We start from the raw sequence: 26213 nt of genomic DNA, 5'->3' as shown, positions 1-26213 counted from the left end.
TGATACAGCCCTCGATCACAGATGTCTCAAAGGGCTGCACAAGCCACAACCACATCAGGGCAAGAAAAAAGCCAATAGAAACCAGGAGAAACCTTGGAAGGGACCGCAGATGCAATGGATGATGATGACCACTGTCATAAAGCGGAAACTGACCCACATCACCAGATCCTCAGGTGTGGCAAAGAGACCTCACTTGAAAGTCAGTGAGGCAACGAGAGCTGCCGAGGACAGCGAGGAACGGAGGAGATCTGGGATGGATGAAGGTGAATCAAATGGAGAACCACTTAAGTCATCATTTTTTCTGCTTAAAAACCGTTCCTTTGATATTGTCATTACTGCCGCAAGAGGCGGAAAAGTGTATTACAACTGCGGCCCTAAGAAACACCTCGTTTTTGGAAGCCCTCCAATGGGCCCCAGCCCTATGGTTAAGAAACGCAGGCCTAAGACAAAAAGTTAGTTTTGTTGACAATGTTGTCCATTGAACAAGGATGCACCTTTCTTTTTGTTTGGTGTCACATGACCAACGGGAACAATCCCCTTGACACAAGGAGTGGTGTAACTCTTGCTCAATGGCACCACGGCAGTAGGCGGAGTAGCTTGACTGCTAGTAGACACTAGTAGAAAGCAGTTGAAACTACAAGTAGAAACTAGTAGAAAGTAGAAGAAGAAACCATTAGAAACTAGTAGTAGAAATTAGTAGTAGAAACTAGAAGTAGAAACTAGTAGAAAGTAGGAGAAGAAAGTAGAAGTAGATACTAGTAGAAACTAGAAGACGTGTCTTCCATCCATCAGCGTTTTTCAGGACAGATTATTGCCCAACAACATTTCCTGGAACATGTGAAAAAGTTCCTGTCGCCGACTATTTGGTCCTGTGGAGGCTGAAGGTGGTTCTTCAGGCTTTGTGGAATGTGGTCGGCACACTTTTCATCTGTCAATCAAACACAGCCACGTGAGTGTGGGACTACAAGATCATCCACACACTTCATCATCTGCACCAGGGACTTGACAGAAGCTTCAGGTCAAACTCAGTCCAACAGTGCTGGTGGACCTGAGGACTTTGACAGAAGTCAAGTCAGAGGACTGGACTGCTAGACCAGTACTGGTCAAAAGGGTCCGTTGTCCTTCTTGTCCCTGGTGCAGATGATGAAGTGTGTGGACCCTTTTGACCACTCCTGGTCTGGCAGTCCAGTCCTCTGACTTGACTTCTGTCAAAGTCCTCAGGTCCACCAGCACTGTTGGACTGAGTTTGACCTGAAGCTTCAATGAAGTTCATGAATCTAACATTTGGGCCATGCAGGTGAGGAGGAGGAGGAGGAGGAGGAGGAGGAGGAGGAGGAGGAGGAGGAGGAGGAGGAGGAGGCGGAGGCGGAGGAGGAGGAGGAGGAGGCGGAGGAGGAGGAGGAGGAGGCGGGCCGACTATAAAAGGTCTTCTCACACTCATCCCACTTTAGATGCTGAGCTGATGTTTGACAAAGATGTCTACACGGTGAGTCCTTTTCACTTCCTCATTCAGGACTTGAGTCAAACTAAGAACCTTTAGTGGACCGTCCACATGTGTGACTTGTGTAAAGATGTGGACACTCATTCAGGACTTGAGTCAAACTAAGAACCTTTAGTGGACCGTCCACATGTGTGACTTGTGTAAAGATGTGGACACTCATTCAGGACTTGAGTCAAACTAAGAACCTTTAGTGGACCGTCCACATGTGTGACTTGTGTAAAGATGTGGACACTCATTCAGGACTTGAGTCAAACTAAGAACATTGACTCCTTTAGTGGACCGTCCACATGTGTGACTTGTGTAAAGATGTGGACACTCATTCAGGACTTGAGTCAAACTAAGAACATTGACTCCTTTAGTGGACCGTCCACATGTGTGACTTGTGTAAAGATGTGGACACTCATTCAGGACTTGAGTCAAACTAAGAACATTGACTCCTTTAGTGGACCGTCCACATGTGTGACTTGTGTAAAGATGTGGACACTCATTCAGGACTTGAGTCAAACTAAGAACATTTAGTGGACCATCCACATGTGTGACTTGTGTAAAGATGTGGACACTCATTCAGAACTTGAGTCAAACTAAGAACATTTAGTGGACCGTCCAGCCAGCGTTTCTTGGAAGACTCATGAAGACTGGCACCTGTTGAGCCAGAGGACTGGCTGGCTTATTACGGCCGGAGAAGAAAAGAGGTTTTGTGTTCTTGCACAGGAGGATCACCTTCTTTGTCTCATTGTTGACTTTGCACACCTTCTTTGTCTCATTGTTGACTTTGCACACCTTCTTTGTCTCATTGTTGACTTTGCACACCTTCTTTGTCTCTTTGCTGACTTTGAACACCTTCTTTGTCTCATTGTTGACTTTGCACACCAACAAGCAACAAAAGAACCATTGACGTGTCCTCGGTCAACATCTTTCTTTGGGACACTTTGATCCATGGCCTGAACTTTCTTATGGACGTTGTGTTCATTGTGTAGAACACTTGTTCATTGTCTTGGCATCTCTGCTGCTGACCCTAACCCACTCAATATCATCTCCTGCTGGCCCCACTATGGACTGGACTCTCACACTATTATGTTAGATCCACTATGGACTGGACTCTCACACTATTATGTTAGATCCACTATGGACTGGACTCTCACACTATTATGTTAGATCCACTATGGACTGTACTTTCACACTATTATGTTAGATCCACTATGGACTGGACTCTCACACTATTATGTTAGATCCACTATGGACTGTACTTTCACACTATTATGTTAGATCCACTATGGACTGGACTCTCACACTATTATGTTAGATCCACTATGGACTGGACTCTCACTATTATGTTAGATCCACTATGGACTGTACTTTCACACTATTATGTTAGATCCACTATGGACTGGACTCTCACACTATTATGTTAGATCCACTATGGACTGGACTCTCACTATTATGTTAGATCCACTATGGACTGTACTTTCACACTATTATGTTAGATCCACTATGGACTGGACTCTCACACTAGTATGTTAGATCCACTGTGGACTGTACTTTCACACTATTATGTTAGATCTACTATGGACTGGACTCTCACACTATTATGTTAGATCCACTATGGACTGGACTCTCACACTATTATGTTAGATCCACTATGGACTGGACTCTCACTATTATGTTAGATCCGCTATGGACTGGACTCTCACTATTATGTTAGATCCACTATGGACTGGACTCTCACTATTATGTTAGATCCACTATGGACTGGACTCTCACTATTATGTTAGATCTACTAGGGACTGGACTCTCACACTATTATGTTAGATCCACTATGGACTGGACTCTCACACTATTATGTTAGATCCACTATGGACTGTACTTTCACACTATTATGTTAGATCCACTATGGACTGTACTCTCACACTATTATGTTAGATCCACTATGGACTGGACTCTCACACTATTATGTTAGATCCACTATGGACTGGACTCTCACTATTATGTTAGATCCACTATGGACTGTACTTTCACACTATTATGTTAGATCCACTATGGACTGGACTCACACTATTATGTTAGATCCACTATGGACTGGACTCTCACATTATTATGTTAGATCCACTATGGACTGTACTCTCACACTATTATGTTAGATCCACTATGGACTGTACTTTCACACTATTATGTTAGATCCACTATGGACTGGACTCACACTATTATGTTAGATCCACTATGGACTGGACTCTCACACTATTATGTTAGATCCACTATGGACTGTACTTTCACACTATTATGTTAGATCCACTATGGACTGGACTCTCACTATTATGTTAGATCCACTATGGACTGGACTCTCACACTATTATGTTAGATCCACTATGGACTGTACTCTCATACTATTATGTTAGATCCACTATGGACTGGACTCTCACACTATTATGTTAGATCCACTATGGACTGGACTCTCACACTATTATGTTAGATCCACTATGGACTGTACTCTCATACTATTATGTTAGATCCACTATGGACTGGACTCTCACACTATTATGTTAGATCCACTATGGACTGGACTGAGACTCTTGTGATTTAGGGCTATATAAGTAAACTTTGATTGATTGATTGATTGTGTGTTTGTGTAAGACACTTGTTCACTGTGTGTGTTTGTGTAAGACACTTGTTCACTGTGTGTGTTTGTGTAAGACACTTGTTCATTGTGTGTGTTTGTGTAAGACACTTGTTCATTGTGTGTGTTTGTGTAAGACACTTGTTCAATCAATCAATCAATCAATGTTTATTTATATAGCCCTAAATCACAAGTGTCTCAAAGGGCTGTACAAGCCACAACGACATCCTCGGTACAGAGCCCACATACGGGCAAGGAAAAACTCGCCCCACTGGGACGTCGGTGAATGACTATGAGAAACCTTGGAGAGGACCGCATATGTGGGTAACCCCCCCCCTCTAGGGGAGACCGAAAGCAACGGATGTCGAGTGGGTCTGACATAACATTGTGAAAGTCCAGTCCACAGTGGATCCAACACATCAGCGGGAGTCCAGTCCACAGCGGGGCCAACAGGAAACCATCCCGAGCGGAGACGGGTCAGCAGCGCAGAGATGTCCCCAACCGATGCACAGGCTAGTGGTCCACCCGGGGTCCCGGCTCTGGACAGCCAGCACTTCATCCATGGCCACCGGACCTATGCAACTCCCCCTCGCAAGGGACAGGGGAGAAGAGGAGAGAAGAAAAGAAACGGCAGATCAACTGGTCTAAAAAAGGGGGGGTCTATTTAAAGGCTAGATTATACAAATGAGTTTTAAGATGGGACTTAAATGCTTCTACTGAGGTAGCATCTCTAACTGTTACCGGGAGGGCATTCCAGAGTACTGGAGCCCCAATAGAAAACGCTCTATAGCCCGCAGACTTTTTTTGGGCTCTGGGAATCACTAATAAGCCGGAGTTCTTTGAACGCAGATTTCTTGTCGGGACATATGGTACAATACAATCGGCGAGATAGGCTGGAGCTTGACCGTGTAGTATTTTATACGTAAGTAGTAAAACCTTAAAGTCGCATCTTAAGTGCACAGGAAGCCAGTGCAAGTGAGCCAGTATAGGCGTAATATGATCAAACTTTCTTGTTTTTGTCAAAAGCCTTGCAGCCGCATTTTGTACCAACTGTAATCTTTTAATGCTAGACATAGGGAGGCCCGAAAATAAAACGTTACAGTAATCGAGACGAGACGTAACGAACGCATGAATAATGATCTCAGCGTCGCTAGTGGACAAGATGGAACGAATTTTAGCGATATTACGGAGATGAAAGAAGGCCGTTTTAGTAACACTCTTAATGTGTGACTCAAACGAGAGAGTTGTTTTAGTAACACTTTTAATGTGTGACTCAAACGAGAGAGTTGTTTTAGTAACACTCTTAATGTGTGACTCAAACGAGAGAGTTGTTTTAGTAACACTTTTAATGTGTGACTCAAACGAGAGAGTTGGGTGGAAGATAATACCCAGATTCTTTACCGAGTCTCCTTGTTTAATTGTTTGGTTGTCAAATGTTAAGGTGGTATTATTAAATAGATGTCGGTGTCTAGCAGGACCGATAATCAGCATTTCCGTTTTCTTAGCGTTGAGTTGCAAAAAGTTAGCGGACATCCATTGTTTAATTTCATTAAGACACGCCTCCAGCTGACTACAGTCCGGCGTGTTGGTCAGCTTTAGGGGCATGTAGAGTTGAGTGTCATCAGCATAACAGTGAAAGCTAACACCGTACTTGCGTATGATGTCACCCAGCGGCAGCATGTAAATACTAAAGAGTGCAGGGCCAAGAACCGAACCCTGGGGAACTCCGCACGTTACCTTGACATAGTCCGAGGTCACATTGTTATGGGAGACGCACTGCATCCTGTCAGTAAGATAAGAGTTAAACCAAGACAAGGCTAAGTCTGACATACCAATACGTGTTTTGATACGCTCTAATAAAATATTATGATCAACAGTATCGAAAGCGGCGCTAAGATCAAGAAGCAGCAACATAGATGACGCATCAGAATCCATCGTTAGCAATAGATCATTAGTCATTTTTGCGAGGGCTGTCTCCGTAGAGTGATTTGCCCTGAAACCGGATTGAAAAGGTTCACAGAGATTGTTAGTCACTAAGTGTTCATTTAGCTGCTGTGCAACAATTTTTTCGAGAATTTTGGAAATAAACGGAAGGTGGGAGACCGGTCGGTAGTTTACCATGAGGTCAGGATCGAGGTTAGGTCTTTTGAGCAGAGGATGAATAACCGCTTTTTTGAATGCTAGGGGAACAGTGCCGGAGGAAAGTGATAAGTTTATAATATTTAACACTGATGGACCTAATAATACAAACAGTTCCTTGATAAGTTTCCCAGGAAGTGGGTCAAGTAAACATGTTGTTTGTTTTATCCCACTTACACGCTGTAATAATTCCTCTAATGTTATTTCATCAAAAATAGAGAGACTATTTTGGAGGGCGGTATCCGTCGTATATACAGTCGTATTTGTGTTAATAGAACCCAGTTGTAGCTGAGATGCGTTGTCTTTAATCTCTTTTCTAATGACTTCAATTTTCTTATTAAAGAAATTCATAAAGTCATCTGCCGAGTGGGTGGAGCTACTGGGAGGAGTCCCTTGTTGGGTTAGCGATGCTACTGTACTAAACAGAAATTTAGGATCGTTTTTGTTGAGGCGGATGAGATTTGAGTAGTATTTAGCTTTAGCTAAGGTAAGCATGCGTTTATAAGTTATTAAACTATCACTCCATGCTTGATGGAAAACCTCAAGTTTAGTCGCGCGCCATTTGCGTTCCAGTTTTCTGCATGATAATTTATGAGCTCTAATTTCTTCTGTAAACCATGGGTTGCGCCTTTTAGGGGCCCTTTTTTGCTTTAGCGGTGCTATACTATCAATAATTTCGCGCAAGGCATCGTCAAAGTTGTTAGTGAGGTTATCAATAGAGCCCACATAATTTGGGAATGGTGCCATTACCGAAGGCAGTAGGTCAGCAAGAGTCATCGTTGTGGCAGCATTAATGTTGCGGCCGCTATAGCAGTTATTATTATTATTAGCTTGTTGACAATGAGTCAAAACTTCAAATTTTATAAGGTAATGATCGGACATTACTTTAGTATATGGAAGTATCATAACTTTGGAGGTGGTGACACCCCTGACAAGCACTAGATCTATTGTATTACAGTTGCGATGCGTGGGTTCATGTATTATTTGTGTAAGACCACAGCTATCAATTATGGTTTGGAGCGCCACGCACTGAGGGTCCGAAGGGGTATTCATATGCATATTAAAGTCCCCCATTATGATTATATTGTCGGCGTGCGTCACTAGATCAGCAACGAACTCTGAGAATTCACTGATAAAGTCCGAATAGGGCCCAGGGGGGCGGTAGATAACAGCCAGGTCGAGAGGTAGCGGTGTGACAGACATCATAGTAAGCACCTCAAACGATTTATATTTATTATTTAGGTTAGGGGTAAGGTTGAAATTTTCATTGTATATTAGTGCGACACCCCCTCCCCTTTTAAGAGGGCGGGCAACATGCGCATTCGTATAGTTAGGAGGAGATGCCTCATTGAGCGCAAAAAATTTGTCCGGTTTGAGCCAGGTTTCGCTAAGACCAATGACGTTAAGATTGTTGTCTCTAATGACCTCATTAACTAATAACGCCTTGGGAGACAATGATCTTATGTTTAAAAAGCCCATATTATAGGTATTGGGCTGTTTTGACGAGTTTTTGTTAAGATTATCTGTAGTAGCAATATTAACAATGTTGCGTTTATTATGCGTAGTGCACTTTAAATAGTTTCGACCATATCTAGGAATTGATATGACGGGAATTTTCCGATTGTTTGCTTGGTGCTGCAATAGACTGGACATATCATAATTTGCATGTCCACCTCTGACACAGACACAACAGAAAAAACATTATGTGAATTGTGTATTATTCTAAGAGAATTGCTATGCGTACATGGATTATCCAGCCTGGCGCTGGCTAGTTCTAGCTTAACTGACTCCTCACCCCTGTTTGTGTTCACTGTGTGTGTTTGTGTAAGACACTTGTTCATTGTGTGTGTTTGTGTAAGACACTTGTTCATTGTGTGTGTTTGTGTAAGACACTTGTTCACTGTGTGTGTTTGTGTAAGACACTTGTTCATTGTGTGTGTTTGTGTAAGACACTTGTTCACTGTGTGTGTTTGTGTAAGACACTTGTTCATTGTGTGTGTTTGTGTAAGACACTTGTTCATTGTGTGTGTTTGTGTAAGACACTTGTTCACTGTGTGTGTTTGTGTAAGACACTTGTTCACTGTGTGTGTTTGTGTAAGACACTTGTTCATTGTGTGTGTTTGTGTAAGACACTTGTTCACTGTGTGTGTTTGTGTAAGACACTTGTTCATTGTGTGTGTTTGTGTAAGACACTTGTTCATTGTGTGTTTGTGTAAGACACTTGTTCATTGTGTGTGTTTGTGTAAGACACTTGTTCATTGTGTGTGTTTGTGTAAGACACTTGTTCATTGTGTGTTTGTGTAAGACACTTGTTCATTGTGTGTGTTTGTGTAAGACACTTGTTCACTGTGTGTGTTTGTGTAAGACACTTGTTCATTGTGTGTGTTTGTGTAAGACACTTGTTCATTGTGTGTGTTTGTGTAAGACACTTGTTCATTGTGTGTGTTTGTGTAAGACACTTGTTCATTGTGTGTGTTTGTGTAAGACACTTGTTCATTGTGTGTGTTTGTGTAAGACACTTGTTCACTGTGTGTGTTTGTGTAAGACACTTGTTCATTGTGTGTGTTTGTGTAAGACACTTGTTCACTGTGTGTGTTTGTGTAAGACACTTGTTCACTATGTGTATTTGTGTAAGACACTTGTTCACTGTGTGTGTTTGTGTAAGACACTTGTTCATTGTGTGTGTTTGTGTAAGACACTTGTTCACTGTGTGTGTTTGTGTAAGACACTTGTTCACTGTGTGTGTTTGTGTAAGACACTTGTTCATTGTGTGTGTTTGTGTAAGACACTTGTTCACTGTGTGTGTTTGTGTAAGACACTTGTTCATTGTGTGTGTTTGTGTAAGACACTTGTTCATTGTGTGTGTTTGTGTAAGACACTTGTTCATTGTGTGTGTTTGTGTAAGACACTTGTTCATTGTGTGTGTTTGTGTAAGACACTTGTTCACTGTGTGTGTTTGTGTAAGACACTTGTTCATTGTGTGTGTTTGTGTAAGACACTTGTTCATTGTGTGTGTTTGTGTAAGACACTTGTTCACTGTATGTGTTTGTGTAAGACACTTGTTCATTGTGTGTGTTTGTGTAAGACACTTGTTCACTGTGTGTGTTTGTGTAAGACACTTGTTCACTGTGTGTGTTTGTGTAAGACACTTGTTCATTGTGTGTGTTTGTGTAAGACACTTGTTCACTGTGTGTGTTTGTGTAAGACACTTGTTCATTGTGTGTTTGTGTAAGACACTTGTTCACTGTGTGTGTTTGTGTAAGACACTTGTTCATTGTGTGGGTTTGTGTAAGACACTTGTTCATTGTGTGTGTTTGTGTAAGACACTTGTTCACTGTGTGTGTTTGTGTAAGACACTTGTTCATTGTGTGTGTTTGTGTAAGACACTTGTTCATTGTGTGTGTTTGTGTAAGACACTTGTTCACTGTATGTGTTTGTGTAAGACACTTGTTCATTGTGTGTGTTTGTGTAAGACACTTGTTCACTGTGTGTGTTTGTGTAAGACACTTGTTCACTGTGTGTGTTTGTGTAAGACACTTGTTCATTGTGTGTGTTTGTGTAAGACACTTGTTCACTGTGTGTGTTTGTGTAAGACACTTGTTCATTGTGTGTTTGTGTAAGACACTTGTTCACTGTGTGTGTTTGTGTAAGACACTTGTTCATTGTGTGGGTTTGTGTAAGACACTTGTTCATTGTGTGTGTTTGTGTAAGACACTTGTTCACTGTGTGTGTTTGTGTAAGACACTTGTTCATTGTGTGTTTGTGTAAGACACTTGTTCACTGTGTGTGTTTGTGTAAGACACTTGTTCACTGTGTGTGTTTGTGTAAGACACTTGTTCACTGTGTGTGTTTGTGTAAGACACTTGTTCATTGTGTGTGTTTGTGTAAGACACTTGTTCATTGTGTGTTTGTGTAAGACACTTGTTCATTGTGTGTTTGTGTAAGACACTTGTTCATTGTGTGTGTTTGTGTAAGACACTTGTTCATTGTGTGTTTGTGTAAGACACTTGTTCATTGTGTGTTTGTGTAAGACACTTGTTCATTGTGTGTGTTTGTGTAAGACACTTGTTCACTGTGTGTGTTTGTGTAAGACACTTGTTCACTGTGTGTGTTTGTGTAAGACACTTGTTCATTGTGTGTGTTTGTGTAAGACACTTGTTCATTGTGTGTGTTTGTGTAAGACACTTGTTCATTGTGTGTGTTTGTGTAAGACACTTGTTCATTGTGTGTGTTTGTGTAAGACACTTGTTCATTGTGTGTTTGTGTAAGACACTTGTTCATTGTGTGTGTTTGTGTAAGACACTTGTTCATTGTGTGTTTGTTCCAGGTTTCTGATGCTGTTCCTGCTCTTCACTCTTGTCACGGTCTGCCTGGCAGCTCCACTTCCTGGTATGTCACCAATAATAACATTTTTCACGTTCCACCTGATTTGTCTTTGGAGTTTCAGAGTCAGAACGACTTCCTTCTATTTTTTTTAAGACAACAACGTATCAACTGAATCTGTGTTTTCAGACTTTCCTTTAAAGGTTTTAGGTTTTTAGTCAACATGTCCCCAAGTCTAACGAAATCCATGACTATTAAGTTAAAAAGTAAGAATTTAACTAAAAAGCTAGCATAAAATGTTAGCGTGCTAATATTAAAATGCTAAAACTAGCATGCAAACAAGTGAAAGGCTAGCATATATTTAAGATGGCGCCAAGTAAAAGAATCCATGGTTATTAGGTTAAAAAGTACGAAATTAGCTCAAATGTTAGCATAAAATGTTAGCATGCTAACATTAGCATGGTAACAGGGGAACAGCTAGCTTACTTATAAGATGGCACCAAGTAACAGAATCCATGATTGGGAGCAGACATTTGAAGGCAGGATGGAAGGAAGCAGCATTCTGTGAGGATTAGCTTTTAGCTTTGTTGTTAGCCCCGCTTGGCATCCCCGTTTCTGCTTCCGATCACACCGCTTACGTCTCCTCCATCGACGGTCCCCGCTGGTACTTGGCTGCGCTGCTTCACAGGCCGCTGGGTGTGGTATTCCCGTGCTACCGAGGAGGTCCAGCGTATACGCATCTAAAACTGTTGGATTTGTTTACATGTCAAATTGTCTGGTGGTCGTATGTTACCATGGAGTGACTACGCTGGAAGTTAACTTGGACATGTTACCATGGTGTGACTACGCTGGAAGTTAACTTGGACATGTTACCATGGTGTGACTACGCTGGAAGTTAACTTGTTAACTTGTTTACATGTCAAATTGTCTGGCGGTCGTATGTTACCATGGTGTGACTACGCTGGAAGTTAACTTGGACATGTTACCATGGTGTGACTACGCTGGAAGTTAACTTGGACATGTTACCATGGTGTGACTACGCTGGAAGTTAACTTGGACATGTTACCATGGTGTGACTACGCTGGAAGTTAACTTGTTAACTTGTTTACATGTCAAATTGTCTGGTGGTCGTATGTTACCATGGAGTGACTACGCTGGAAGTTAACTTGGACATGTTACCATGGTGTGACTACGCTGGAAGTTAACTTGTTAACTTGTTAACTTGTTTACATGTCAAATTGTCTGGCGGTCGTATGTTACCATGGTGTGACTACGCTGGAAGTTAACTTGGACATTTACAGAGTTTACCGATATATTGGACAAAAAAGTTAATTACTACCACGAGCCTCCGCAGCCAAGCAGGGCGCCGCCATCTTGAGATTATTGGTAAACAAACAACTAAACAATCTATTCCAGTGAGGTTATTGGTAAACAAACAACTAAACAATCCATTGTTGGTAAACAAAGAAGTAAACAATCCATTGATGGTAAACAAAGAAGTAAACAATCCATTGTTGGTAAACAAAGAAGTAAACAATCCATTGTTGGTAAACAAAGAAGTAAACAATCCATTGTTGGTAAACAAAGAAGTAAACAATCCATTGATGGTAAACAAAGAAGTAAACAATCCATTGTTGGTAAACAAAGAAGTAAACAATCCATTGATGGTAAACAAAGAAGTAAACAATCCATTGATGGTAAACAAAGAAGTAAACAATCCATTGTTGGTAAACAAAGAAGTAAACAATCCATTGATGGTAAACAAAGAAGTAAACAATCCATTGATGGTGTGTTTATGTTGCAGACAGAAGTGCGGTGCTCCTTGCTCACCTTGATGGTAAACACAAACATGTTGACATCCTCCCTGGGTCCAAGTCCAAGTCCAAGTGTGAACATTGTGTGTGTGCTTGCAGGAACACCCACAGCACCACCTGGGACATTACCACCAGGTAAGGAGTGGGCGGGGCTACATCACAAATAGAAGTTTTGTAGGATTGTTGAAAACATTGCATCATGTTTATATACACAAATGATCAGGACTATTTCATGAAGAGGGCCACACTTTATAGAGCCCAAAGTCTCACGGGGCCCACATAATGTAGGATGTTTGGTCAGGTTATATTCCTTCAAGACGGTTTACTTATTTACCAAGTAAACACATCAACTGTCAATACATTCATTATTGTGCTACTACTCCTTTCCAGCGTGTGCAGATAGTTAACAGCATGAAGAAACAAAAGTTTACTTCTTGTTATTCCTCATTTTTATACGTCTTTCTTTCTTTAGGTTAGTTATTTTAATACATCCATCCATCCATCCATCCAATTTCTACCGCTTATTCCCTTCGGGGTCGCGGGGGGCTTAGTAAATACAATACCACTAAATATATTTGGTGTCCCACTCATAAAGTCATATATTTTTATTAGCTTTTTCTTTTACTTTCAACACTTAAGTAATACATTTGATTATTAACAATCCGGGGAGAGTGTTAGTTTAGGGTTGTAGTTGCCTGGAGGTGAACTTTTATTGCGGTTTTGAAGGAGGATAGAGATGCCCTTTCTTTTACACCTGTTGGGAGTGCATTCCACATTGATGTGGCATAGAAAGAGAATGAGTTAAGACCTTTGTTAGTTGGGAATCTGGGTTTAACGTGGTTAGTGGAGCTCCCCCTGGTGTTGTGGTTATGGCGGTCATTTACGTTAAGGAAGTAGTTTGACATGTACTTCGGTATCAGGGAGGTGTAGCGGATTTTATAGACTAGGCTCAGTGCAAGTTGTTTAACTCTGTCCTCCACCTTGAGCCAGCCCACTTTAGAGAAGTGGGTAGGAGTGAGGTGGGATCTGGGGTGGAGGTCTAGAAGTAACCTGACTAGCTTGTTCTGAGATGTTTGGAGTTTAGATTTGAGGGTTTTGGAGGTGCTAGGGTACCAGGAGGTGCATGCGTAATGGAAAAAGGGTTGAACGAGAGTTCCCGCCAGAATCCTCAAGGTGCTTTTGTTGACCAGAGAGGAGATTCTGTAAAGAAATCTTGTTCGTTGGTTAACCTTTCTGATGACCTTGGTTGCCATTTTATCACAGGAAAGGTTAGCCTCTAGAATGGAACCTAGGTAGGTGACCTCATCTTTCCTGGTGATAACAATGTCACCCACTTTTATAGTGAAGTCACTGACTTTCTTAAGGTTGATGTGGGACCCAACCAGGATGGATTCAGTTTTACCCAAGTGGATGGCTAGCTTGTTGTCAGCGAGCCAGGTGCAAGTTCTACACAGCTCAGCACTGAGGATTTTCTCCACCTGTGACTTGTCCTTGTCTGATACCAGCAGGGCAGAGTCATCCGCAAACAACAACAATTCACAGTGAATGTATATGTACAGTATGTGTGTATGTGTGTTTGTACAGTGAATGTATATGTACAGTATGTGTGTATGTGTGTGTGTACAGTGAATGTATATGTACAGTATGTGTATATGTGTGTTTGTACAGTGAATGTATATGTACAGTATGTGTATATGTGTGCTTGTACAATGAATGTATATGTACAGTATGTGTATATGTATGTTTGTACAGTGAATGTATATGTACAGTATGTGTATATGTGTGTTTGTACAGTGAATGTATATGTACAGTATGTGTATATGTGTGCTTGTACAATGAATGTATATGTACAGTATGTGTATATGTATGTTTGTACAGTGAATGTATATGTACAGTATGTGTATATGTATGTTTGTACAGTGAATGTATATGTACAGTATGTGTATATGTGTGCTTGTACAGTGAATGTATATGTACAGTATGTGTATATGTGTGCTTGTACAATGAATGTATATGTACAGTATGTGTATATGTATGTTTGTACAGTGAATGTATATGTACAGTATGTGTATATGTATGTTTGTACAGTGAATGTATATGTACAGTATGTGTATATGTGTGTTTGTACAGTGAATGTATATGTACAGTATGTGTATATGTGTGTTTGTACAGTGAATGTATATGTACAGTATGTGTGTATGTGTGTTTGTACAGTGAATGTATATGTACAGTATGTGTATATGTGTGTTTGTACAGTGAATGTATATGTACAGTATGTGTATATGTGTGTTTGTACAGTGAATGTATATGTACAGTATGTGTATATGTGTGCTTGTACAGTGAATGTATATGTACAGTATGTGTATATGTGTGTTTGTACAGTGAATGTATATGTACAGTATGTGTATATGTGTGTTTGTACAGTGAATGTATATGTACAGTATGTGTATATGTGTGCTTGTACAGTGAATGTATATGTACAGTATGTGTATATGTGTGTTTGTACAGTGAATGTATATGTACAGTATGTGTATATGTGTGTTTGTACAGTGAATGTATATGTACAGTATGTGTATATGTGTGCTTGTACAATGAATGTATATGTACAGTATGTGTATATGTATGTTTGTACAGTGAATGTATATGTACAGTATGTGTATATGTATGTTTGTACAGTGAATGTATATGTACAGTATGTGTATATGTGTGTTTGTACAGTGAATGTATATGTACAGTATGTGTATATGTGTGCTTGTACAATGAATGTATATGTACAGTATGTGTATATGTATGTTTGTACAGTGAATGTATATGTACAGTATGTGTATATGTATGTTTGTACAGTGAATGTATATGTACAGTATGTGTATATGTGTGCTTGTACAATGAATGTATATGTACAGTATGTGTATATGTATGTTTGTACAGTGAATGTATATGTACAGTATGTGTATATGTATGTTTGTACAGTGAATGTATATGTACAGTATGTGTATATGTATGTTTGTACAGTGAATGTATATGTACAGTATGTGTATATGTGTGTTTGTACAGTGAATGTATATGTACAGTATGTGTATATGTGTGTTTGTACAGTGAATGTATATGTACAGTATGTGTATATGTGTGCTTGTACAATGAATGTATATGTACAGTATGTGTATATGTATGTTTGTACAGTGAATGTATATGTACAGTATGTGTATATGTATGTTTGTACAGTGAATGTATATGTACAGTATGTGTATATGTGTGTTTGTACAGTGAATGTATATGTACAGTATGTGTATATGTGTGTTTGTACAGTGAATGTATATGTACAGTATGTGTATATGTGTGCTTGTACAGTGAATGTATATGTACAGTATGTGTATATGTGTGTTTGTACAGTGAATGTATATGTGCAGTATGTGTATATGTGTGCTTGTACAGTGAATGTATATATACAGTATGTGTATATGTGTGTTTGTACAGTGAATGTATATGTACAGTATGTGTATATTTGTATAATGAGTGTGCGTGTGGATGTACAAACTTTGAGTGTGTAAATATGTACAGTATTTGTATATGTATGTGGGAGCATAGGTACCTATGTATGTGTGTATGTATGTGTGTGAGTATATGTGAATTTGCATGTACAATACATTTGACTCCCAGTGTGTGCGGGAGCCAGAGTACGGCCCCAGCCTCCCCGAGAGCCCAACCCACAAACAGTAGGTGTGGTGCCCAGGGAACCAGGGGCCACCGCCCCCACGCAGCCAAGCCGGACAGCGACAGGAACCCCAGAGCCCGGCCCACCGCGCCGCCCACAAGGGCCAGCAGCGGGCCGCAGACAGACGCACCCGGCAGAGGACAAGGCACGAGAAAAGCAGGGGACAGCAAGACCCCAAGCCAGCGAGAGACCACAGACCACACCCCACACGGGCAGAAAGGCGGGACGCCCCACCCGAGGGGCCCGGAGACCCCCCGCAACCGGACGGGAAGACCGCCCCCGCCCCACCGGCAACCGGGCCCCCATGAGCCCTCCCCCCACCCCCGGAGAGCGCGGCGAGGCCAGCCCCCGGCCAGCCCCCGGCCAGCCCCCGGCCACCCCACCCAAGTCGGCCGCCACAGGACCACCCAGCACGGGGCCACGGGAACCACCCACCCCACCCACAGGGACCCCAACGATGGAGATGGAACAACCAGCAACCGCCCCGCCGAGTCCCTCCCCTGAGGTAGAGGAAAAAAATAAAAAATAAATAATAATAATAATATTAATAAAATATATTAAAAAATAAAAATAAATAAATAATTAAATCTTTTTTTTTTTTAAAAGAATTAAAAGAAGATCACAGACATGCTGACACACAAGGTCACTACCCCAACAACTGGCCGACTCGCAGCACCTCGGAATACCCTGCAGCACCAAGCTACCACAGTAGACACAGGGACCAGACCCAGCAGGCCCCAACCAAGACGGGCACCCGGAAGGGATGGACGGTGGGACCCAGGAGCTCCAGACACGCAGTCCGAATGCAGTAGCCTGAGGCGCCGACCCCCACCTGACAGACAGGCCCAGAACGTACCCCCAGAAATATACATACATATCTATATACATACACATACACATACACATACACACACATACACATATATATACATACATACATACCTACATACACACACATATACATACATATACACAGTTTGTCAGCCCCGACAACCACCACGCGCGCGCGCTGCCACCAGTCACAACATCAGCCACCCCCCTGCACCAGACCCAGCAGCCACGGGCGCCCACACCACAAACAAACGTTAGCAGAAACAGCAGCCGCAACACCCCCAGACAGCCAGCACCACCCAATCAAATCAAAGCGATCAAAAAAAACTGCGACCGGCAACCACACGCCAACAGGATCACAGATACCAGCCAGCGCCAGCCCACCAGCAAGCCCAAACGCCAACGCGCAAACAAGAGACACCAACACCCCCCCCCCCCCCCCACCAAAAGACCCCACCACCCCAACCCAAACCCGCACAAACACACCACCGCCCAAACAACCGAGACACAGCATCCAGACCAGACACGGGCGCCGCGCCGCCACCACATCAAGTCGCCAACAGAGACCCCACAGCGCAAGGTCGGGCCACACGGGCACGGACCCCACCCAACAGGAAGCGAGACCCGCGCGACGCCACACACAAATAAATAATAAGATTAAACAAAAATAATAATAATAATTTTTTTTTTTTTAATTAAAAAAAGAATATATACAAATAAAATTAAATTAAATTAAAAATAACAAATAAAAATAAATAAATACAATAAAAATAAAATAAAATAAATAAAATTAAAATTTAAAATTTAAAATTTAAAATTAAAAAAATAATAATAATAATAATAATAATAAATGAATAAAAGCCTGGCAGGCCACCAGAACGCAGTCCCCGCAATCCGCGCCGGCCGACGAGGCAATGAGGGGTGCGCCGAACCCCAACCCCCCACATGCATGTGTACAAGCCCCCCAGAGTGTCTACTGTGTAGTTAAAATTAGGAGGTCAGCCATTACAGCCGACCTCCAGTCCCTATTGATGCGTGTACTGTAGCGTGAGTGAGATATGTATGCTTGTGGGAACTAATAATGCCATTAAAATTGGGGGACTTCAAGGTCTTGGGGGGTCCCAACCAAGCCGAGCCCTCCAAATCCTAAGTGTCTAATATGCAGCTAAGATTGAGGGATGGCCGAGCAGGGGACAAGACAGGAGGACTGGAGCCCCATAGGAGGCATCCTCATCCCCCCGCCATGCCTCCCCGCAGGACAATCCCCCAAAGTCTTATATATGTGTGACTGTGTGTGCTATAAGTAGGAGGAGTAGATTACCCTGTTTGTCATTTTAGTTTTCTTTAAGAAAAAATAGTCTTGCTGGTGTGTTTTGTTCAAACGTATTGTCCCCCTTTATTTGCTCCTTCATTTTAGCTCCTGACTCACACGACACATCAGATTCCCCAGGTAAGGAAGAGCATGCACCACCCTTACTCGGATAATGTTTCATCATCAAAGACCATTTCTGTCCCCAGGTGTTGACCACTCCCAAGAAGAAGCTGGAGGTAAGGTGTGAGCTTGTGGTGGATAAGTTGTCATATCGTTCACTTGAGTAATCCACACTGGGGACGCCGTGGCGTGGTTGGGAGAGTGGCCGTGCCAGCAACCTGAGGGTTCCTGGTTCGATCCCCACCTTCTACCAACCTCGTCACGTCCGTTGTGTCCTTGAGCAAGACACTTCACCCTTGCGCCTGATGGGTGGTGGTTAGGGCCCTACATGGCAGCTCCCGCCATCAGTGTGTGAATGTGAAAATAGTGTCAAAGCGCTTTGAGTACCTTGAAGGTAGAAAAGTGCTATACAAGTATAACCCATTTACCATTTACTTCTGTCTGTCAGCACAACCAACTGTTGAGGACAACCAAGCGGAACTACAAGGTGGTCTGATTCTTCAAAATCGTCAATAGTCATGTAGCCTGTTGTGTTGTGTTGTGTTGTGGGACTTGACAAAGTGTCATGTTCACAGGTGTATCGGACTCTCCAGATTCAGGTAGTGTGCTTTGTTCAGTCAGGTCAGAAAGGCTTCAGACATGACCTCAGGATTGTTACAAAAAAACAGATGTTCTCATTTCCTACAGCAGCACAAAAGTAAACCAAAAACACTTTTTGGACAGTTCCAGAGTATGCAGAATCACCAGAGTCTGTGGAAACAGAAGAGTCCTCAGAATCACCAGAGTCTGCGGCATCACCAGAGTCTGCAGACAAACCAGAGTCTGATGAATCATCAGAATCCGTACAAACACCAGAGTCTGCTGAATCACCAGAGTCCGTAGAAACACCAGAGTCTGCTGAATCACCAGAGTCCGTAGAAACACCAGAGTCTGCTGAATCACCAGAGTCCGTAGAAACACCAGAGTCTGCTGAATCACCAGAGTCCGTAGAAACACTAGATTCCATAGAATCACCAGAGTCTGCTGAATCACCAGAGTCCGTAGACACACTGGAGCCCGTAGACACACCAGAGTCCATAGAAACACAACAGTTTGCCGAATCACCAGAGTCTGCAGAAGCACCAGAGTCTGTAAAAACACCAGAGTTTGCTGAATCATCCGAGTCTGTGGAATTGCCTAAATCTCTAGAGTCAGCAGAGTTACAATCAGGTCAGCTGCTGTTTTATTCTAAAATGACAACCTCACCCCATCCCAGATTGAGACGTGATGTCAAAGTTTTAAATTCTGGCACTTTCTGTTATCAGAGTCAAGTTCTGAGGTGGGTGAGGACAACAAGAAGACCGGCAGCGATTCTGAGCCTGAGTCTGAATTAGCCACAACTGACATGGATGACACTGGTGATGACCATGACATGCTCGATTTAGAGGAAGGCGGTGAAGTGGGGCCTGAGGTGGTAGATGAGGACGAGATACAGGTGGAAGAGGGAAGGGACATACCAGAAATAGATTTGTCTGAGGAGTCCTACCTTGAGGAAGGGGACCCAGTGGTGATCAAAGGGGAAGAAGAAAACTCTTCCAAGGATGCAAGTGACAGCAGCAGAGACACCATCGAGGAGGAGCAGAATGTTGAAGAACCTGAAGAGAGCTCCCAAGTCTTTGATTCCACTGAAGGTAACTTCAAAGGGATTTGGAACAAGTCCTTACAGTAATTTGCAAAAACTCTTGAATTAAACTTATTTTGTTGTTTTGTTTTGACAGCAACTCCTATTGAGCAACCAGACCCTACACCCCCACCTCAAATGGTAAGCTCACATTCCCACTTGAACTTCAAACTCTTGATTCAAAGTAAGAAGTGACAAGGAAGACTTGAATTGTGGTTCTTCTTACAGGAGTGAATCAGACCTTCTTTCTGCAGGGAGGCAGGTAAAGTCACCCCCCCACCCCCACCCATGGAAACATGGATTCTCCTTTTCGAGCCGCAGACCACCCGAGTTGGGGATTTGTGCAGGCCGGTTTGGTTTTTACGTTTGCCTCTTTTGTGTTTTCAGAATCAAGCGTGGGACTGCCTCACTGGACTTGTTTGGTAAGAGCCAAAACGTAATCAGTACTTGGCTCTTCACTCTGACGGATGAACGTGTACATACAGAATGATCCGTGGTTCTCACAACCCACTAATAAACTTTCCATTCATGGCCAAGTTTTTGTGTTCCTTTTCATGGTGGACAGTGAGAGCCGTCCTCAACTCTTCTTCTACCGGCAATAGCAGACTTAGGGATGTGTGAAGATGTGCTTGAACTGTTCTTTTGTTGTGAAAGTCACCTCAATGAGGTGTGAACCTGGTCAGTTCATATTGTCATTCACAGCCAGCAAATCCCATAGTCTTAGTCTTAGTCTTAGTCTTAGTCTTTCTGTGTGGCTTGTGGCACAGCTAGAAGGTTCTGACCACAACTGTTCCTTGCATTCTTGCCCTTAACTACAACCTATTTCAGTTTGAACAGGAAAGTCCACGTTTCAAAAAACAGCATTTTTGTCTTCGGACCATAGAGTGCCAGAAGCTGGCGGAGGAGGAGGCGGAGTCAGGTTACTCCGGACTGCAGCTCGGCCGCATGGAAGAGCGACTGGGATGAAGAAGATGAGGTTTCACTGAGAGCTGGAATGAGAAAGCCTGGTGGTCTTCACACGGTCACACACACACACTTTTTGTCCTTTCTTTCATATTGACTGCCTAAAAACTCAGCAGTACTTTTATTTTGAAGGGGGTCTACTGTGGTAATCAGGGCAGCTCAGCCTTCAGCAGCAGAACTTTGTGAAACTAGAACCGGGTGGGATTAGGCTCCACAAAATACTGACTTGTGTAAAGGTGTATACTTAACTGTGTGTGTGCGTGTGTGAATGGACAGACATTTATAATGTAAACAATGAGTTGTGTAAAGGTGTCTACTTGACTGTGTGTGCGTGTGTGTGAATGGACAGACATTTATAATGTAAACAATGAGTTGTGTAAAGGTGTGTACTTGACTGTGTGTGTGCGTGTGTGAATGGACAGACATTTATAATGTAAACAATGAGTTGTGTAAAGGTGTCTACTTGACTGTGTGTGCGTGTGTGTGAATGGACAGACATTTATAATGTAAACAATGAGTTGTGTAAAGGTGTCTACTTGACTGTGTGTGCGTGTGTGTGAATGGACAGATATTTATAATGTAAACAATGAGTTGTGTAAAGGTGTGTACTTGACTGTGTGTGTGTGTGTGTGAATGGACAGACATTTATAATGTAAACAATGAGTTGTGTAAAGGTGTCTACTTGACTGTGTGTGCGTGTGTGTGAATGGACAGATATTTATAATGTAAACAATGAGTTGTGTAAAGGTGTCTACTTGACTGTGTGTGCGTGTGTGTGAATGGACAGACATTTATAATGTAAACAATGAGTTGTGTAAAGGTGTGTACTTGACTGTGTGTGTGTGTGTGTGTGTGTGTGTGTGTGAATGGACAGACATTTATAATGTAAACAATGAGTTGTGTAAAGGTGTGTACTTGACTGTGTGTGTGTGTGTGAATGGACAGACATTTATAATGTAAACAATGAGTTGTGTAAAGGTGTCTACTTGACTGTGTGTGCGTGTGTGTGAATGGACAGACATTTATAATGTAAACAATGAGTTGTGTAAAGGTGTCTACTTGACTGTGTGTGTGTGTGTGTGTGTGTGTGTGTGTGTGTGTGTGTGTGTGTGTGTGTGTGTGTGTGTGTGTGTGTGTGTGTGTGTGTGTGTGTGTGTGTGTGTGTGTGTGAATGGACAGACATTTATAATGTAAACAATGAGTTGTGTAAAGGTGTGTACTTGACTGTGTGTGTGCGTGTGTGAATGGACAAACATTTATAATGTAAACAATGAGTTGTGTGAAGGTGTCTACTTGACTGTGTGTGCGTGTGTGTGAATGGACAGACATTTATAATGTAAACAATGAGTTGTGTAAAGGTGTCTACTTGACTGTGTGTGCGTGTGTGTGAATGGACAGATATTTATAATGTAAACAATGAGTTGTGTAAAGGTGTGTACTTGACTGTGTGTGTGTGTGTGTGTGTGAATGGACAGACATTTATAATGTAAACAATGAGTTGTGTAAAGGTGTCTACTTGACTGTGTGCGCGTGTGTGTGAATGGACAGACATTTATAATGTAAACAATGAGTTGTGTAAAGGTGTGTACTTGACTGTGTGTGTGTGTGTGTGTGTGTGTGTGTGTGTGTGTGTGTGTGTGTGTGTGTGTGTGTGTGTGTGTGTGTGTGTGAATGGACAGACATTTATAATGTAAACGATGAGTTGTGTAAAGGTGTGTACTTGACTGTGTGTGTGCGTGTGTGAATGGACAGACATTTATAATGTAAACAATGAGTTGTGTAAAGGTGTCTACTTGACTGTGTGTGCGTGTGTGTGAATGGACAGATATTTATAATGTAAACAATGAGTTGTGTAAAGGTGTGTACTTGACTGTGTGTGTGTGTGTGTGAATGGACAGACATTTATAATGTAAACAATGAGTTGTGTAAAGGTGTCTACTTGACTGTGTGTGCGTGTGTGTGAATGGACAGATATTTATAATGTAAACAATGAGTTGTGTAAAGGTGTCTACTTGACTGTGTGTGCGTGTGTGTGAATGGACAGACATTTATAATGTAAACAATGAGTTGTGTAAAGGTGTGTACTTGACTGTGTGTGTGTGTGTGTGTGTGTGTGTGTGTGAATGGACAGACATTTATAATGTAAACAATGAGTTGTGTAAAGGTGTGTACTTGACTGTGTGTGTGTGTGTGTGAATGGACAGACATTTATAATGTAAACAATGAGTTGTGTAAAGGTGTCTACTTGACTGTGTGTGCGTGTGTGTGAATGGACAGACATTTATAATGTAAACAATGAGTTGTGTAAAGGTGTCTACTTGACTGTGTGTGTGTGTGTGTGTGTGTGTGTGTGTGTGTGTGTGTGTGTGTGTGTGTGTGTGTGTGTGTGTGTGTGTGTGTGTGTGTGTGTGTGTGTGTGTGTGTGTGTGTGTGTGTGTGTGTGAATGGACAGACATTTATAATGTAAACAATGAGTTGTGTAAAGGTGTGTACTTGACTGTGTGTGTGCGTGTGTGAATGGACAAACATTTATAATGTAAACAATGAGTTGTGTGAAGGTGTCTACTTGACTGTGTGTGCGTGTGTGTGAATGGACAGACATTTATAATGTAAACAATGAGTTGTGTAAAGGTGTCTACTTGACTGTGTGTGCGTGTGTGTGAATGGACAGATATTTATAATGTAAACAATGAGTTGTGTAAAGGTGTGTACTTGACTGTGTGTGTGTGTGTGTGTGTGAATGGACAGACATTTATAATGTAAACAATGAGTTGTGTAAAGGTGTCTACTTGACTGTGTGCGCGTGTGTGTGAATGGACAGACATTTATAATGTAAACAATGAGTTGTGTAAAGGTGTGTACTTGACTGTGTGTGTGTGTGTGTGTGTGTGTGTGTGTGTGTGTGTGTGTGTGTGTGTGTGTGTGTGTGTGTGTGTGTGTGTGTGTGTGAATGGACAGACATTTATAATGTAAACAATGAGTTGTGTAAAGGTGTGTACTTGACTGTGTGTGTGTGTGTGAATGGACAGACATTTATAATGTAAACAATGAGTTGTGTAAAGGTGTCTACTTGACTGTGTGTGTGTGTGTGTGTGTGTGTATGTGTGTGTGTGTGTGTGTGTGTGTGTGTGTGTGTGTGTGTGTGTGTGTGTGTGTGTGTGTGTGTGTGAATGGACAGACATTTATAATGTAAACAATGAGTTGTGTAAAGGTGTGTACTTGACTGTGTGTGTGTGTGTGTGTGTGTGTGTGTGTGTGTGTGTGTGTGTGTGTGTGTGTGTGTGAATGGACAGACATTTATAATGTAAACAATGAGTTGTGTAAAGGTGTGTACTTGACTGTGTGTGTGCGTGTGTGAATGGACAAACATTTATAATGTAAACAATGAGTTGTGTAAAGGTGTGTACTTGACTGTGTGTGCGTGTGTGAATGGACAGACATTTATAATGTAAACAATGAGTTGTGTAAAGGTGTGTACTTGACTGTGTGTGCGTGTGTGAATGGACAGACATTTATAATGTAAACAATGAGTTGTGTAAAGGTGTGTACTTGACTGTGTGTGTGCGTGTGTGAATGGACAGACATTTATAATGTAAACAATGACTTGTGTAAAGGTGTGTACTTGACTGTGTGTGTGCGTGTGTGAATGGACAGACATTTATAATGTAAACAATGAGTTGTGTAAAGGTGTGTACTTGACTGTGTGTGTGTGTGTGAATGGACAGACATTTATAATGTAAACAATGAGTTGTGTAAAAGTGTGTACTTGACTATGTGTGTGCGTGTGTGAATGGACAGACATTTATAATGTAAACAATGAGTTGTGTAAAGGTGTCTACTTGACTGTGTGTGTGTGTGTGTGTGAATGGACAGACATTTATAATGTAAAAAATGAGTTATGTAAAGGTGTCTACTTGACTGTGTGTGTGTGTGTGTGTGTGTGTGTGTGTGTGTGTGTGTGTGTGTGTGTGTGTGTGTGTGTGTGTGTGTGTGTGTGTGTGTGTGTGTGTGTGTGTGTGTGTGTGTGTGTGTGTGTGTGTGTGAATGGACAGACATTTATAATGTAAACAATGAGTTGTGTAAAGGTGTGTACTTGACTGTGTGTGTGTGTGTGAATGGACAGACATTTATAATGTAAACAATGAGTTGTGTAAAGGTGTCTAATTGACTGTGTGTGCGTGTGTGTGAATGGACAGACATTTATAATGTAAACAATGAGTTGTGTAAAGGTGTCTAATTGACTGTGTGTGCGTGTGTGTGAATGGACAGACATTTATAATGTAAACAATGAGTTGCGTAAAGGTGTGTACTTGACTGTGTGTGTGTGTGTGTGTGTGTGTGTGTGTGTGTGTGTGTGTGTGTGTGTGTGTGTGTGAATGGACAGACATTTATAATGTAAACAATGAGTTGTGTAAAGGTGTGTACTTGACTGTGTGTGTGCGTGTGTGAATGGACAGACATTTATAATGTAAACAATGAGTTGTGTAAAGGTGTCTACTTGACTGTGTGTGCGTGTGTGTGAATGGACAGACATTTATAATGTAAACAATGAGTTGTGTAAAGGTGTCTACTTGACTGTGTGTGTGTGTGTGTGTGTGTGTGTGTGTGTGTGTGTGTGTGTGTGTGTGTGTGTGTGTGTGTGTGTGTGTGTGTGTGTGTGTGTGTGTGTGTGTGTGTGTGTGTGTGTGTGTGAATGGACAGACATTTATAATGTAAACAATGAGTTGTGTAAAGGTGTGTACTTGACTGTGTGTGTGCGTGTGTGAATGGACAAACATTTATAATGTAAACAATGAGTTGTGTGAAGGTGTCTACTTGACTGTGTGTGTGTGTGTGTGTGTGTGAATGGACAGACATTTATAATGTAAACAATGAGTTGTGTAAAGGTGTGTACTTGACTGTGTGTGTGTGTGTGTGTGTGTGTGTGTGTATGTGTGTGTGTGTGTGTGTGTGTGTGTGTGTGTGTGTGTGTGTGTGTGTGTGTGTGTGAATGGACAGACATTTATAATGTAAACAATGAGTTGTGTAAAGGTGTGTACTTGACTGTGTGTGTGTGTGTGTGTGTGAATGGACAGACATTTATAATGTAAACAATGAGTTGTGTAAAGGTGTGTACTTGACTGTGTGTGTGCGTGTGTGAATGGACAAACATTTATAATGTTAACAATGAGTTGTGTAAAGGTGTGTACTTGACTGTGTGTGCGTGTGTGAATGGACAGACATTTAT

General features: G+C 41.9%; 1 protein-coding gene across 1 annotated transcript; it reads left to right on the top strand.

The window, feature by feature from the left end:
* Positions 1-1278: 1278 nt before the first annotated feature.
* LOC133651242 (dentin sialophosphoprotein-like) lies at positions 1279-20554 on the top strand. Its single transcript, XM_062049297.1, has 14 exons — positions 1279-1297; positions 1452-1486; positions 10579-10640; positions 12379-12411; positions 12488-12523; positions 18349-18381; positions 18450-18479; positions 18812-18850; positions 18939-18962; positions 19087-19572; positions 19668-20033; positions 20121-20164; positions 20252-20285; positions 20411-20554. Exons 2-13 carry the CDS (start codon positions 1476-1478, stop codon positions 20255-20257), a joined length of 1170 nt encoding a protein of 389 aa, XP_061905281.1. The 5' UTR covers positions 1279-1297; positions 1452-1475; the 3' UTR covers positions 20258-20285; positions 20411-20554.
* The last annotated feature ends 5659 nt before the right edge of the window (positions 20555-26213 follow it).

Source organism: Entelurus aequoreus, linkage group LG05 (genome assembly GCF_033978785.1).
Source record: "Entelurus aequoreus isolate RoL-2023_Sb linkage group LG05, RoL_Eaeq_v1.1, whole genome shotgun sequence".
In the NCBI taxonomy this organism is placed as follows: Eukaryota; Metazoa; Chordata; class Actinopteri; order Syngnathiformes; family Syngnathidae; genus Entelurus; species Entelurus aequoreus.
This window is presented reverse-complemented; position numbering and strand designations above follow the sequence as displayed.